Source organism: Pseudorasbora parva, chromosome 2 (genome assembly GCF_024679245.1).
Source record: "Pseudorasbora parva isolate DD20220531a chromosome 2, ASM2467924v1, whole genome shotgun sequence".
Taxonomy (NCBI): Eukaryota; Metazoa; Chordata; class Actinopteri; order Cypriniformes; family Gobionidae; genus Pseudorasbora; species Pseudorasbora parva.
In genome coordinates, this window is record NC_090173.1 from 55,545,681 (window position 1) to 55,559,994 (window position 14,314).

The window sequence follows — 14,314 nt, forward strand, 5'->3', positions numbered from 1 at the left end:
TAGCATCCAAACTAAACAACTGATTTTACTAAAAGAAAAAGTTGCTTTGTGTAATTTTGGATGGGATAACAAATACATATCTAATTATATTTAATATTTGTGGATGTTGCAGAAACTGCCATTCACCATCCCTGAGCTGGTCCAGGCATCACCCTGTCGCAGTTCTGATGGCATCTTATACATGGGTGAGAGACGACTTCTGTAACTCTTATTCTGACCTTTCTGTTCAATCTCATTTCTGTTTGCTTTTCTCACTGGTAATTGCTAAGTCAAACTATAGCTTGTAGTTAGATATTTGAACAAACCCAGTTATTAATGCGAGGACCATCTTGGAATTGCCCAGTTTCTTCTTTTTCTTCTTCTCTGAAATTAATCACGTTTTGAATGCCTAAACATGCTTGATAACTCGTGAAACGTTGCACATAGGGGCGGCAGTGGCTCAGTGGTTCATGTAGATTGTCTACAAACCGAAAGGTTGGTGGTTCGATCCCCGGTTCCACCTGACCAAGTGTCGAGGTGTCCATGAGCAAGACGCCTAACCCCAGCTGCTACCGACGAGCTGGATGGCGCCTTACATGGCAGACATCGCCGTCGGTGTGTGAATGGGTGAATGTTAGGCAAAAATGTAAAGCGCTTTGGATGGCCATAGGGTCTGTTAAAAAGTGCTATATAAATGCAGTCCATTTACCATGGCAACAACAAAATGGCTCAAAAAAGGTATGTTTTGCGTACGTTTACGAAAGTTGGTACATGCGTGTAAGGTCCCAATAGCTACAAAAAAGTCACTTAAAGTGAAGCCCTAAACGCAACAAGTCAGCCATTTAGAATTTTCTCTTCAATTTTTGTGCCATTTTTGCCATTTTCAGGCCTTATCAACAAACTCCCCCTACGGTTTTAGTTTTATCGGATCATCTTCAAATTTGGTAAGTGTAATCTTAAGGCCTTTGTGATGCTAAATTGCAAAGATCTTGAGTTTTCGTCAAAAGGCGTGTCCCTGGCGGCCTGACAAATGTTGATGTTTTGCCATTAAACAAGAAGTTGCTGTAACTCAGGCAAACAATGCCCCAAACTTCACCAAATTAATAAGAGTCCTGTCCTAAACACATGTCCATGCCCATATTCAGTTATAGCCATAGTGCCACCAGTTGGCAACAGGAATGTTTAACACTGTTATGAACACCTTACAACATATTAAAAGAAAGTTTCAGCAAGAGTTTAACCCTCTGGTCCTCTTCAGTCAAAAATGACCAAAACATTTTACGTTTTAAATTTTTTCATTTTGTTGGTTCAGTGGAATGGGATAACACTTGGTGACTTTTGTTGCATTCGCTACGTGACACACAAAAAAAATCATGGAGATGTTTTCAGTTATGTTAAAGGGTCGTAATAAAAATAGTCACACTTGTCTCCTTCGCGGTCAAAAATGACCACCATAGGAAATTAATATGCAAAAACACAAAAATTCGGGGAATCTCTTGGAGATACAAACCACAAATCAGCCATGAACCAGAAAAAAAGTGCATAGCATATAGGTGTGACACTCTAAAATATCAAGAGTGCAAAATGTGCCCCCACACACACATATGAATAGTGCGACTATAACACAGAGCACATTTTTGTTAATGTGTGAAACAAAATCAATAATTTAAAAAAAAAACAACAAGGAAGGGGTTACACTCTAAAACATCAAGAGTTCAAACAGACACAAACACTCAGACACACACACATGTAAACACACCCAGAGACACACACACACACACACACACACACACACACACACACACAAACCACAATAATATACACATACAAATGAACTGGTATGGCTGATATTAATGTGGTAAAATTGAGCCAAAAGTCTAAAAAACTATTATGCAGTGATAAAAGATACCTATTAATTTTTGTAATTTTTTTTATTTAATTTTGATGTTATATGTTCAAAATGTTCTCATCTGCGCTCAGGTTTGAATGTACTAATGCAAAAACTGACATTCAAATCAACATAAAAAAAAAAAAAAAAAAAGAGGGGGGCAGAGAACTACATTTTAAGGCTTCCGTCATTTTTGACTGGGAGGAGGACAATTGTGACCCTTAAACGAAGAGGACCAGAGGTAATAGGCTTGCAACATGCTAGCAACCCTTAGCTAAGTGTTAAAGCATGCTGTTAATACAATGAAACCAGACGTTACTGTAACTCAATACCCAGTGTTTGAGTTCTGCCTTGAACTATAGCTTTATAGTTTGAGATTTGAACAAACCCAGTTGTCAAACGTTGATTCGACATGATCAGACTGCCAGCAGGGGTGTCACACTTTGAGGAACTGGTCGTTTCCCTGTGGCTGGGTGGGCACTCTGGGAGTGTTTCATAATCTCACCACAATACCATGTCTGTCTGCACCTCTGTTTATTAACCAGCAGGGGTGCCTAATAACAGGGCACATGTACTTCTATAATGACACCCACCCAGCCCAAAGGAAGCAGGCCAAACGGTGATTAAATCAGGGTGCAGACCTGAAAGTCAAGTCATGTCCTCATTATACTTGTTAATATCTCTAGATGAGACGTATTAATGGTTTAAACGTTGCAGTTAAAGTTCTTCATATGTTTATCACCCTGTTACCCACAGGAAATAACCTGTTTGAATCAAAACCACACTTCTTTACAGAGATAAACATGTGGTGTGTTTGAACTGACGTGTTGATGTCTGTTTACACATCCTGAGGAGAACATTTACTCATGCATCAGTTGTCTTTGGACTTTTGATCTTTTAGATGATAAAGGGCTAAGTGAAATCGGAAAAACAAGCACATGGGAGAACCCTGCACTGAATATGCAAATTACCTTATCTTATCATTTCATTCAGTAATTTTAATTTATTAGTGGGGTTTTTTTTGTCTTGCCGTTATTATTATTTACAATGTTTGTGCGAAGTATTGCAAAGAAAATGTGAAAAGTGAACTTTTCCCTTTCAGATGATGCCATCAAGCCATCTAATTTTTGCCCCTTGCACCTCCAATTAATCCGCTCCCTTCTTTAAAGCATCAGTATAGTTACACTTTATGTACAGCATCTGTGACATGCTCAGGGTTGGGAAGGTTACTTTAAATTTATTTCACTAAAGATTTCAAAATACATGCTTTAAAAGTCATTTATACTGTATTTCATTAGATTACACAAGTTTTGTAACTTAATCTAAATACTTTAGCATACTTTAGATACTAATAAGGTATGTAACACCAATTACTCTGCATGTTATTTTAAACAATGTCAGTTTAAGAAAATATCCCTTGAAGCAAAAAATGCAGACAATCTTAGAAAAATACTGATGCTCAAGAAGTTTTTAGGCCTAATATCTGGTAAATGGACTACCAATAAAAACTAGCCTTCGGGCAAAGTTGGGTACATTTAGATTCTTGAATGGTGATTAATGTACCCTGTCCCTTAAAAAAGAAAGCATTAAGATCTAGGGTGTGTAAACTTTTTGAATGGGAATAATGGGATAAATTATACTTATTTTAAAATCCTGTTCAGAAGTTTTTACAAGTGTCCTTAATGCATTATCTTTTATGGGAGCTTGTTTCTGCCACTAAATATACAAATAAAAAAAGGTTATTGTGACCTTTTTCTCACAATTGCATGAGATAAAGCCAGAATTGTGTGTTATAAAGTCAGAAATGTGAGATAAGTCGCAATTACCTTCTTTTTTTATTAATAAAGTCTGTGAAAAAACATAAACATTTTTTTAAAAGCCAGAATTGCAAGATAAAAAGTCGCAATTACCTGAACAAATGACTTAACATGGAAACGTGGTTTGAAATCGCCCGTTCCCTATGTCACAAACCTGTAATCAATCCCATCAGCGTGCTTTTCTACACAGGATCAGTGTTTGTGTGTCATTAACAACACATTATTAGCTGTTTGATAATGTATTCAAGCAAAAGGCTAATCATATTAATTAGCATTATGTGTCTGACGTTGTAGAAAGCGATACATAAAACGCATTATCATTCTGATACATTGACCTGTAGACAAGCCTGTATAATTTACTCAGATGTATATGATTGAATTAAAGCAGATTTTTTTTGCCATTGTGCAGCGTTTATTACATTAAAGCGATTGAATCTCTAAGCTGTTGAGTAGGTTTGGGTATCGTTTAGGTTTTTTACGATTCCGGTGCCAAACTGGTGCCTAAACGGTGCCTGAACCGATACTTAAAAAAAAAAAAGTAGTAGAGCCACAAAACGACGGTGGATGACATTAAATAATGGCTTTTTATTTATATATTTTTTAGTCTTTAATTTGAACAATTCATTAAAAGTTTAAAGTATTCTTAAATATATAAATAGATACAAAACACAATTTACTTAAATTCACAGTAAAAGCTATAGCCACCTAACCCAACTACAATAGGCCTAATTTAATACTAAATAACAGCATATAGCATATAGGAAGGTTTAGGAGTGTGTTTATGGGAATTTTTGACCATTCTTCTAGAAGTGCATTTGTGAGGTCAGGCACTGATGTTGGACGAGAAGGCCATTCCCAGGCGGTCTCCCATCCAAGTACTAACCAGGCCCGACCCTGCTTAGCTTCCGAGATCAGACGGCTCTCAGCAATAATACTATTGCTGATATTACAGCACTAATAACAGAAAGTAGTCTGTAGTCTTGGTCTGCTACAAACCAGCTTCAGCTCAACATTATTTTGCATTAATATGGCCATATTCTCTGACTTACAGCGCATTGCAACTGACACACACAGCAGCCGCAAAAGTGCTGACAGCTCAGAGCTCAGCTGTATCGATTTTAGTTTTTTTCTTTTTTATTAAAAATATTCACAAACTTGTTACTTATGTCATGAGCTATCTGATATTTTTATTTTCAAATATGTGTCAGTAAACGTGTTTTGACATAATGATCATGTTAGTTGATCTATAATGCGCGATGGGTGCTGCTATGTCAGTTTTCGCCTCAGAGAAACAGATCTGTCGGATTTACATCACGTAAATTCATCCTCGTCTCACGAAATACATGAAAGTAAGTGACCGGTGAACTCGGAGAAGAATAGAGTAAACTATATAGTAACTTATATAATGTGTGTCTGATATGAATAAAACAGTCACAGATTATAGCTGTCAGGAAGGACTGTTATTGCCACTTCCACAGACATCAGCGTGTTTTTGCTGCTACTTCTGTGCATTTAAATGTCTGAAACCTAAAATAAACATGATGTGGTAAAAAAACTGAATCGTTGTGATATGACGAGCGCTGTCTCTGGCTCAGCACCAGCCAAAGCGCAAAAGCACGTTTGATGGCACCGAAATGAGGAACCGAAATCTGCGTTCTGATTCGGTCCGGTACACACCGGTTGTATAGGTACCGGTGCTATATTAGAACCGGGTTTCGGTACCCAACCCTAGTTGTGAGTGAGTGGAGGCGGGGCTGATTTGCATATACTAAATGTAGGGTGTAGAGTTCAGACATGATGAAATTGTTTTCACATTATTAAAGATGAATTTTAAGGGATAAAATCATTGACTGCTGGAGACTTTCCAAAATGTCTTGCCCCATACACTTTTATTTTAAGTGCAGTACCATACACACCATTTTTGTTTTTTGCAAACAGAATTATTGCCTGTGATTGATTGAATGAGATCTGTGATAACTGCGTGCAGCCCTGTGCTTGAGGATATGAAGGTTTGAGCGTCTGTCTGTGTTTGTTTGTAGGGAAGAAACAGGACGTGTGGTATGTTGTGGACCTGCTGACCGGTGAGAAGCAGCAAACTCTGACCTCCTCCTATGCTGAGATGTTATGTCCATCTTCATCACTGCTCTACCTCGGCCGCACAGGTGAGACGAGACCTGTATCTAAGTTCACATCAGCTCTGCTTGGGCAGGAAGAACTAAAACCACTTGAGGAGTTAGTATTGCCTTCAGTTGAAATGACAAATGCTGCAATACTGTTACTGGAGACTAGGAGCCCTATTTTAATAATCTAATAGCATGACACAGGTGCTCTTAGGGCGTTTCTGAATCCACTTTTGCTAGTTTAACGAAAAAAAAAAAGATTGGCACACCGGAGGCATTGGCACTCTAGTCTCTTAATGAGTCATGGGTGTGTTTTGGGTGTTACTTGCAATAAACCAATCAGAGTCTCATCTCCCATTCCCTTTAAAGCCAGTTGTGCTCGCACCATGGAGGATTCACTGTTTACATGAGGAAAATCTGTTTACATGTGTGCTGCTGCGCGTCCCTGTGTGTGTAATAATCAGAGTGTGTGTGTGTTGTGCTCCGCCTATAGGCTCATATTACTAACACACCCTTTAAATAACACTAAAATACTGCACTATTGACTTTAGAGCAGGTTTGTGTTGGTCAATGGCTCAGTCGTTTTCAGTTCCTCAAAATAGCAACGCTCCAACAATGCTCCTGAACACTCCTGGTTTTCAGACCAGACGCCCATGGGGGAACAGATGCGCCAGTGCATTTGATATTTACACAACGTGGAGCTGGACGTGAAAATGATCACTGCGTCAGGCTGAACACTAGCCTGACGTGGTCATACTCAGTTTTAGTCAGAATATGAGTCTGATGCTGCTCCATTGGGCTGTGATTATGGGGCGTGTTTCAACCGAAGACCAACAACCAATCAGAGCAACTAAAGCCACGCATTACGTTAGTTGTCAGATGTCAACAAAACTCAACTGCACTGTGTTGCCAAGTCCATGTTTTTTTCCCGGGGGTTGTTTTCTATGTCCACAGGTTGTGACTATGGAGTGATATATAGACCCATGAGTGCGAATTTTAGCAGACAACCTTGCCAAAATAACACACATTTTACCCCCCAAACAGCTTTTTTTTTCCGGAGAACCCCCCGAGAAGCTATTGTTTAGGGCTAGTAGTTGGCGGGTTTTGTTGTAAAAACGTGGCAACCCTGTCTGCATGCGCACTGGAATAAACAATCTTTGCCGGTGTTGTAAAAAAATAAAATAATTTAATGATACACAGAGTACTTACGCAACATGATCATCATTTCTGAGAGAAATAGTGAAGGTGAATGCAGATACGAACAAGCTCTCCGTTTAAGATTTGAACAAATATAATCCAAGCCTCTTTGATGACGTGATGATTACGTTGCTGTTGATCATCTGTCCGTCATCGTCTAAAGCCCGCCCGATGATTTCATTGGTCCGAACAGTTTCTGTTCAGGCAAAATTACTCCTCTATGGAGCGAGTCCAGACCGAACTGTCCGACCTAAAAAATTTGTGGGCGGGGAAAAGTTCAGCTGGCATCCAGGGTGTATGATAGGGCCCTAGACATGTGACTGTAATGTCATATTACAATAATTGCTAAAACTTTTACCACTATATTATCATAATATTGAATTGCATTGATAGATACACAAACTTTATTGTTGTAACCTAAACATTTAAATCAGTGCACAAATAAATAACGATTTACAAACTGCTAAATATGCAAAGTATTGCATTTCATGTGATTTACTGATTTAAATATAGTTGAAGTCTGTTATTATGTGACAGGATGTAGGCCAAATAACCCAAGATATTCACTGTTGTTCTGACTAAGTGTCCGTCTTGTGCTTTGCTGATCTTCTGATGGTGTTGTTCCTCAGAGTACACAATCACTATGTATGACACCAAGAGCAGAGAGCTGCGCTGGAACGCCACTTACTCTGACTACGCCTTCACCCTTCCAGACGACGACACCAAATACAGTGAGGCATCAGCCCGTCATACATTTGCAAACCCTTTCAGATCTCTTCCGTTGATGATAACATTGTTTCCTGTGCTCGACAGGTATGGCCCACTTTGTGTCCAACGGTGACGGCCTAGTGGTGACAGTGGACAGTGAGTCTGGGGACGTGCAGTGGGTTCAGAACTACAACTCCCCTGTGGTGGCCATCTACATCTGGCAGCGCGAGGGCCTGCGCAAGGTCCCACACACCAATGTTGCAGTGGAAACTTTGCGTTATCTCACTTTCATGTCAGGAGAGGTGGGCCGTATCACTCAGTGGAAATATCCATTTCCTCGAGAGAAGAAAACCAAAGATAAACTGATGTAAGCAGTTTGTCTAATGTCTTGTTTTTCTGTATGCCTGGACAGGGTTGCTTTTTTTATTTCTTCTCAGGTTGCTTTATTTCCACACAAATATTTTTTACTTTATTATTTTGGGTTAGTTCACCCAAAAATTGAATTGATGTCATTAATGCCCTAATGTCGCGTGTCAAACTGCTGAAATCACGTGACCTTGGCGATCCGAATCATGAATCAATACGCTGATTCATGACTGTTTGAATCTTTATTTGAGGATTGAAAACAAACCAGGAAGAGAAGACAATCCTGAATAAAGTCGTAGTTTTCGTTATTTTGGACCCAAATGTATTTTCGATGCTTCAAGAGACTCTAATTAACCCACTGATATCTCATATGGACTACTGCGATGATGTTTTTATTCCCTTTCTGGACATGGACAGTATAGTGTGCATACACTTAGGGCGTTTTCACACCTGAAAGTCCGCACCAAGGTCCGAACCAAAGTTTGTGTTTGGACATTTGGTTCTTTTTGGTTTGCTTTCACATTGCAGTTATGTTAGTGCACCAAAGAACTTTACATGACGCACTGGCGTCCTGTCGTCATCATCTATGTGGGCAGAATCTTAACATTGATTGGTTTGTTAGCGTACGTGCGTCTGACGTCAGTGTGTTGTCAATTCAGCGGCTAACTTTGACAAGAATGAATGAACAGACGCATCGTTGCCAATACTGTTAATATTATGGCATTACTATCTGCAGCACCAACTATACTCGAGGCAAATTCACCAAATGAACGTCCTCGTTATGCAAACATTTTATCGGCGCCGACAGGAAAGGAGGAGCTCCTAGAAGATAGGCTTTTTAGCCAAACAATGTATTTTATTTTATAGTTATGTTTAAATATTATAATGTTATTTTTAAATTTCATCTAGGCTATATTGATTATGAAACGTGCACAGATGTGCAATATATGTCAAAGACATCGAGTCAGAAATAATTTTGACCACTTCATTAAGATTTGTTTTGTAGAAAGCTTTATTTTGTATCTTAATTTTAATAAATGTTTCATCGTTTGCCTGAATTTAATAAATAAGCTTAAATAAATAATATAACATCCCGTGACGGAGTGATCATTTGCGTTGCACATGAACTGGAGTGGTCTCATAAATAAACCGAAACTCATATAGTCAAGCAGAGCACGCTGTTCACGCGAGCTGACATGACTACACAAGCGGTTCTGGTTAAAATGCTGCGCGCTCCATCAGTGCATGTGCTGTGAGTTTAATCTGTGTTTTTTCACTAATCCTACACCAGAACTTCCTGTAAATGGTCTGAAAGTCCGAACTATACAGAAAATGCTTTCACACAAGAAACGAACCGAACCTTTGTTCTGTTTGGTCCGGACCGAGACTACCTCTTTTCGTCGGACCAAATTTCGTCTATTTGGTCCGGACCATGGTCCGAGGGAGGTTTCACACCTGTAATTTTGGTTCGTACCAAACTGAAAAGTCCGAAAATCCGGACCAAACTAGGTAGGTGTGAAAGCACCCTTAGATACGCTCTCGGACTAAATATAAAATATCTTAAACTGTGTGTGAAGATGAACGGAGGTCTTACAGGTATGGACAGACATTAGGGTGAGGAGTTAATGACATACATTTCATTTTTGGGTGAACTAACCCTTTAACTGTGTTGTTGATCATCACCACATGCTGAGTTGCTCTTGATTTTCTTTTGATGATCAGATAAAAAAACACCTTTTAATCTCATGTGGCAATTGCTGAGCTGACATGATTTGACTTGCTTGTTGTATCTCCAATATCTAAGCCACATCCTGTTGGTTTTTAGTGAGAAGTGTAGGGAAGAACTTATTCTAGAAATCGTAGTAATTGTAGTGTGGTAATAGCTCCCGTAACACAAATGTGTTGTTCATAATATTTTAATGCTTTAACACTCTTGAAACACAAATAATAATTTGAATTGTGTGCAAGAGGTTTACAATCACATTCACTTATTTATTTATTTTATCAGATTGGCATCAGTAGATCCTCAAGCTTGCAGTATCTGACATGAAAAAAATGCTATCAGTCCATAACTAGATTTTAGCAGAAATCCTTTGTGTGGTACACCGTTTAGAGCCGATCACTATATATACACTATATCAGGGGTGTCCAAAGTTGGTCCTGCAGAGTTAAGCTCCAACCTACCTCAACACACCTAGCTGGAAGTTGCTAGAATGCCTAATAAGACCTTGATTAGCTGGTTCAGGTGTGTTTAATTGGGGTTGAAGCTAAACTCTGCAGGATAGTGGCCCTCCGGGAGCAGGATTGGACACCCCTGCACTATATGGACAAGAATTTGGGACACCTGACTGATTTAATATGGAGTTGGCCCACCCTTTGAGCTCTAACAGCTTTAACTCTTCTGGGAAGGCTTTCTTCAAGGTTTAGGAGTGTGTTTATGGGAATTTTTGACCATTCTTCTAGAAGCTCATTTGTGAGGTCAGGCACTGATGTTGGACAAGAAGGCCTGGCTCTCAGTCTCCGCTCTAATTCATCCCACAGGTGATCTATCGGGTTGAGCTCAGGACTCTGTGCAGGCCAGTCAAGTTCCTCCACACCAAACTCACTCATCCATGTCTTTATGGACCGACGCTTTGTGCAATCAATCAGTCAATCAACTTTATTTATAAAGCATTTTTAAAATGATGATTGTTTCAATGCGGCTTCACAGTGTTAAACAGGACAATATTGCAACAAAATTTGATTTAGCTAGTTTGATTTGGATAGTTTATAGAATTAAATATGACCTAATTAATACATTTAATTTTTTATATTTAGTTGAATAATTTGTATCATAATTATAGTGTCCCCAACTGAGCAAGCCAAGCCAAAGGCGACAGTGGCAAGGAGCCCAAACTCCATCAGGGCATGATGGAGAAAAATAAACCTTGGGAGAAACCAGACTCAGTCGGGGTGCCAGTTCTCCTCTGGCCTATTATTTAAGCTACACTGTGTAACTTTTTTAGATTATTCTCAGCTAAAAACACTTAGTTCTTTCAAAAATGTATGTGCTCATTAATTTATATTTACTTCTTTCAAGTAGTAAATTATTCTGGTAAGTTTATAATATGCCATTGAAAATATATACGGGTGAGGGGTTCGAATGCCGGTCGCCATGTTGCCCCTCCATCTTGAAAGTACATTAGCCAAAGAGGGACATACCCATAAATTCAACATAATAAACAGAGTATAATTATTATTCTGCCAACCCTGCAAGTCATAAATCATATTAGATAGGAATATTCGAAATTTGGGGTATTACGCAAGAGACGGGTTCATTTAGGAGGGCGTGTCGATTACACAAGACTATGAATACTTGAAAGATCAGAGTTATTGCACCGGAAACAGGTTTATTGAGGATGACTTGCCGGTGAGGCAAATTTAGAGGAGACACCAATTGGCACGGTCTCAGCAGACACTCCAGGATGAGCTGGTCATGTCAAGACGCAGGTCCACCATCCGATCCGGACAAAGCCTGGATCCGGCCTTGTTATGGGAAGGTGTCCACCATTTTACTCTTGGCACAATGCAGTCTGACAGGATGCAAGTGAAATGGTGATCTGATTTTGAAATCCGCTCATTTTGTTAGATTCAGGCATTCTGGACCATAAAATCCAATAAATGGACCAGTAAATCCAGACTCGCCCATCAGACTGCCAAACAGAGAATTAGTTTGATGCGTCACTTACCACAACACTGCTCCAGAGTTAGGGTTGGGTCAAAATATCCTCAAAACAGTTATGTTTTAAGGGAACGCAAACAGTTCACAAAGAAAACACATTTTACAATATTTTATATTTTATTTTTAATAGTATTTTTTTCCTACTATGAAAGTCAATAGGGACCATCAACTTTCTTGTGACCGACATTCTTCAAAATATCTTCCTTTGTGTTCAACAGAAGAAAGAAAACCATACAGCTTTGACTTGAGGGAGAATAAATGATGGCTAAATGATAATTTTAGAGGGAACTATTCCTTTAAGAGGTGTGTCCCAATACTTTTGTCCATACAGTGTTCATTACAGTTCCTGGAGTAAGATCAAACTTCACACTTTACTATAGATCTCTTTGTGGTTGTTATCATCATCCTAAAGACTTTCATTATGCAGTATTATTGCCTGTATAAATAAAGTTTAGCCATTGTTTAAAACCTGGCAGTTCCTTGGCAATCTATTTATAGGCAAAGTATGTAACTTTGGAAAACAAGCTATGATTAATTTGCTGTTTTTGGCTGTTATTCTGACAGGTCCACATTATATGTCGGGAAGCACTCCTCTGGCCTGTACGCGTCTCCCTCCCTGGTGCATGACGGAGTTACTGTTGTGGTGAGTTGCATTTAAAACCTTAAATGTTTCATCATACTTTAATGGGACCACATGTTTAGATTTGGGATTTTGAAAGGTTCTCTTTGGAGTCTAGGGAAGAACTGCGCACGGTTAACCCTATAAAACTCACACATAATAATCACAATTAAAACAATGCTTTTAAATATCCTCTTACTCAGACACATCACTGGCAGCAGATGTAGAGTGAGGACAGAAAAAAACTTTATTATATATATTTTGTCTAAAGGGGCAATAAACTCTTCCAAATACACCGATCAGGCATAACATTATGACTTAATATTGTGTTGTGCCCCTTTTGCTGCCAAAACAGCCCTGACCCGTTGAGGCATGGACTCCACTAGACCCCTAAAGATGTACTGTGGTATCTGGCACCAATATGTTAGGAGCAGATCCTTTAAGTCCTGTAAGTTGTGAGGTGGGACCTCCATGGATCGGATTTGTTGTTCACCACATCCCACAGATGCTCGATTGGATTGAGATCTGGGGAATTTGGAGGCAAAGTCAACCCCTCAAACTCCTTGTGCTCCTCAAACCATTCCTGAAGCATTTTTTCTTTGTGGCAAAGCCCCATACGCAACAAACTGCGATGCTCTGTGTATTCTGACACCTTGGCCAGCATTCAGAACCAGCATTAACTTTTTGAGCAATCTGAGCTACAGTAGCTCGTCTGTTTGATCGGACCACATGGGCCAGCCTTCGCTTCCCACGTGCATCAATGAGCCTTGGCCGCCCATGACCCTGTGGCCGGTTCTCCGCTGTTCCTTCCTTGGAGCACTTTTGATAGAGACTGACCACTGCAGACCGGGAACAGCCCACAAGAGCTGCAGTTTTGGAGATGCTCTGACCCAGTTGTCTAGAAAAGCATCCTTATACTTATTTTTGCAAATTTTCCTGCTTCTAACACATCAACTGTTTTCCATAATGTTCACTTGCTGCCTAATATATCCCACCCACTAACAGGTGCCGTGTTGGAGATAATCAGTATTTTTCACTTGACCTTTCATAATGTTGTGCCTGATTTGTGTGTGTGTATATATATATATATATAGAGAGAGAGAGAGAGAGAGAGAGAGAGAGAGAGAGAGAGAGAGAGAGAGAGAGAGAGAGAGAGAGAGAGAGAGAGAGAGAGATGGAATTGTAATGGAATATCGAAAATATAGGAGGACTTTATTTGCTGCAGTAAGTTTTTTTTTTTTTTTTTTTTTTTTTAAATATAGATTATATCATATCATATTTTTATTTAGGTCTGAAATAGTGCAGTTCAAGAAGGCTGTTTCAGTTGCATGCATGCTCATAACCAAGTGTGTGCTTATTTCAGCCTCGTGGCAGGACGTTCCCCATGCTGGAGGGCCCCGGTAACCAGGAGTCAAGCATGGAGGATGACCAGGAGTGTGTGATCACTCCCAGCACCACAGTGAAGTTCAGTGCGGCGCTGAAAGAGAGAAACCGCATCAACTTCATGAGGAACTCTCTGCTGCTGATAGGTACCACTGCACTGTAACACACCAGCTGAGCTGCCACGCCCTCTAGTGGAGACACACAGCAAGCGCTTTTGTGGAACAAACTTTAGAGTAACAAAATCACAATGCATCTTAAAGGGTTAGTTCACCCAAAAATGAAATGTATGTCATTAATGACTCTCCCTAATGTCGTTCCACACCCGTAATCTTTATTTGAGGTTTGAAATCAAACGCGGAAGAGAAGACAATCCTGAATAAAGTCGTAGTTTTCGTTATTTTTGGACCAAAATGTATTTTGGATGCTTCAAGAGACTCTAATTAACCCACTGATGTCCCATATGGACTACTGCGATGATGTTTTTATTCCCTTTCTGGACATGGACAGTATAGTGTG

At 39.5% G+C, this 14,314-nt stretch overlaps 1 protein-coding gene across 2 annotated transcripts in view; it reads left to right on the forward strand.

The window, feature by feature from the left end:
• ern1 (endoplasmic reticulum to nucleus signaling 1) overlaps positions 1 to 14,314 on the forward strand; it is a 55,279-nt gene that overhangs the window by 19,426 nt on the left and 21,539 nt on the right. For both annotated transcript variants that reach the window (XR_010899156.1, XM_067424716.1), the window contains exons 5-10: positions 113 to 185; positions 5,724 to 5,846; positions 7,631 to 7,732; positions 7,815 to 8,076; positions 12,361 to 12,439; positions 13,779 to 13,944. Coding sequence is in view for 1 of the 2 variants with exons in the window: in XM_067424716.1 (XP_067280817.1) it covers positions 113 to 185; positions 5,724 to 5,846; positions 7,631 to 7,732; positions 7,815 to 8,076; positions 12,361 to 12,439; positions 13,779 to 13,944 (805 nt within the window). In the remaining variant the exon portion in view is untranslated. The remainder of the gene's footprint in view (positions 1 to 112; positions 186 to 5,723; positions 5,847 to 7,630; positions 7,733 to 7,814; positions 8,077 to 12,360; positions 12,440 to 13,778; positions 13,945 to 14,314) is intronic.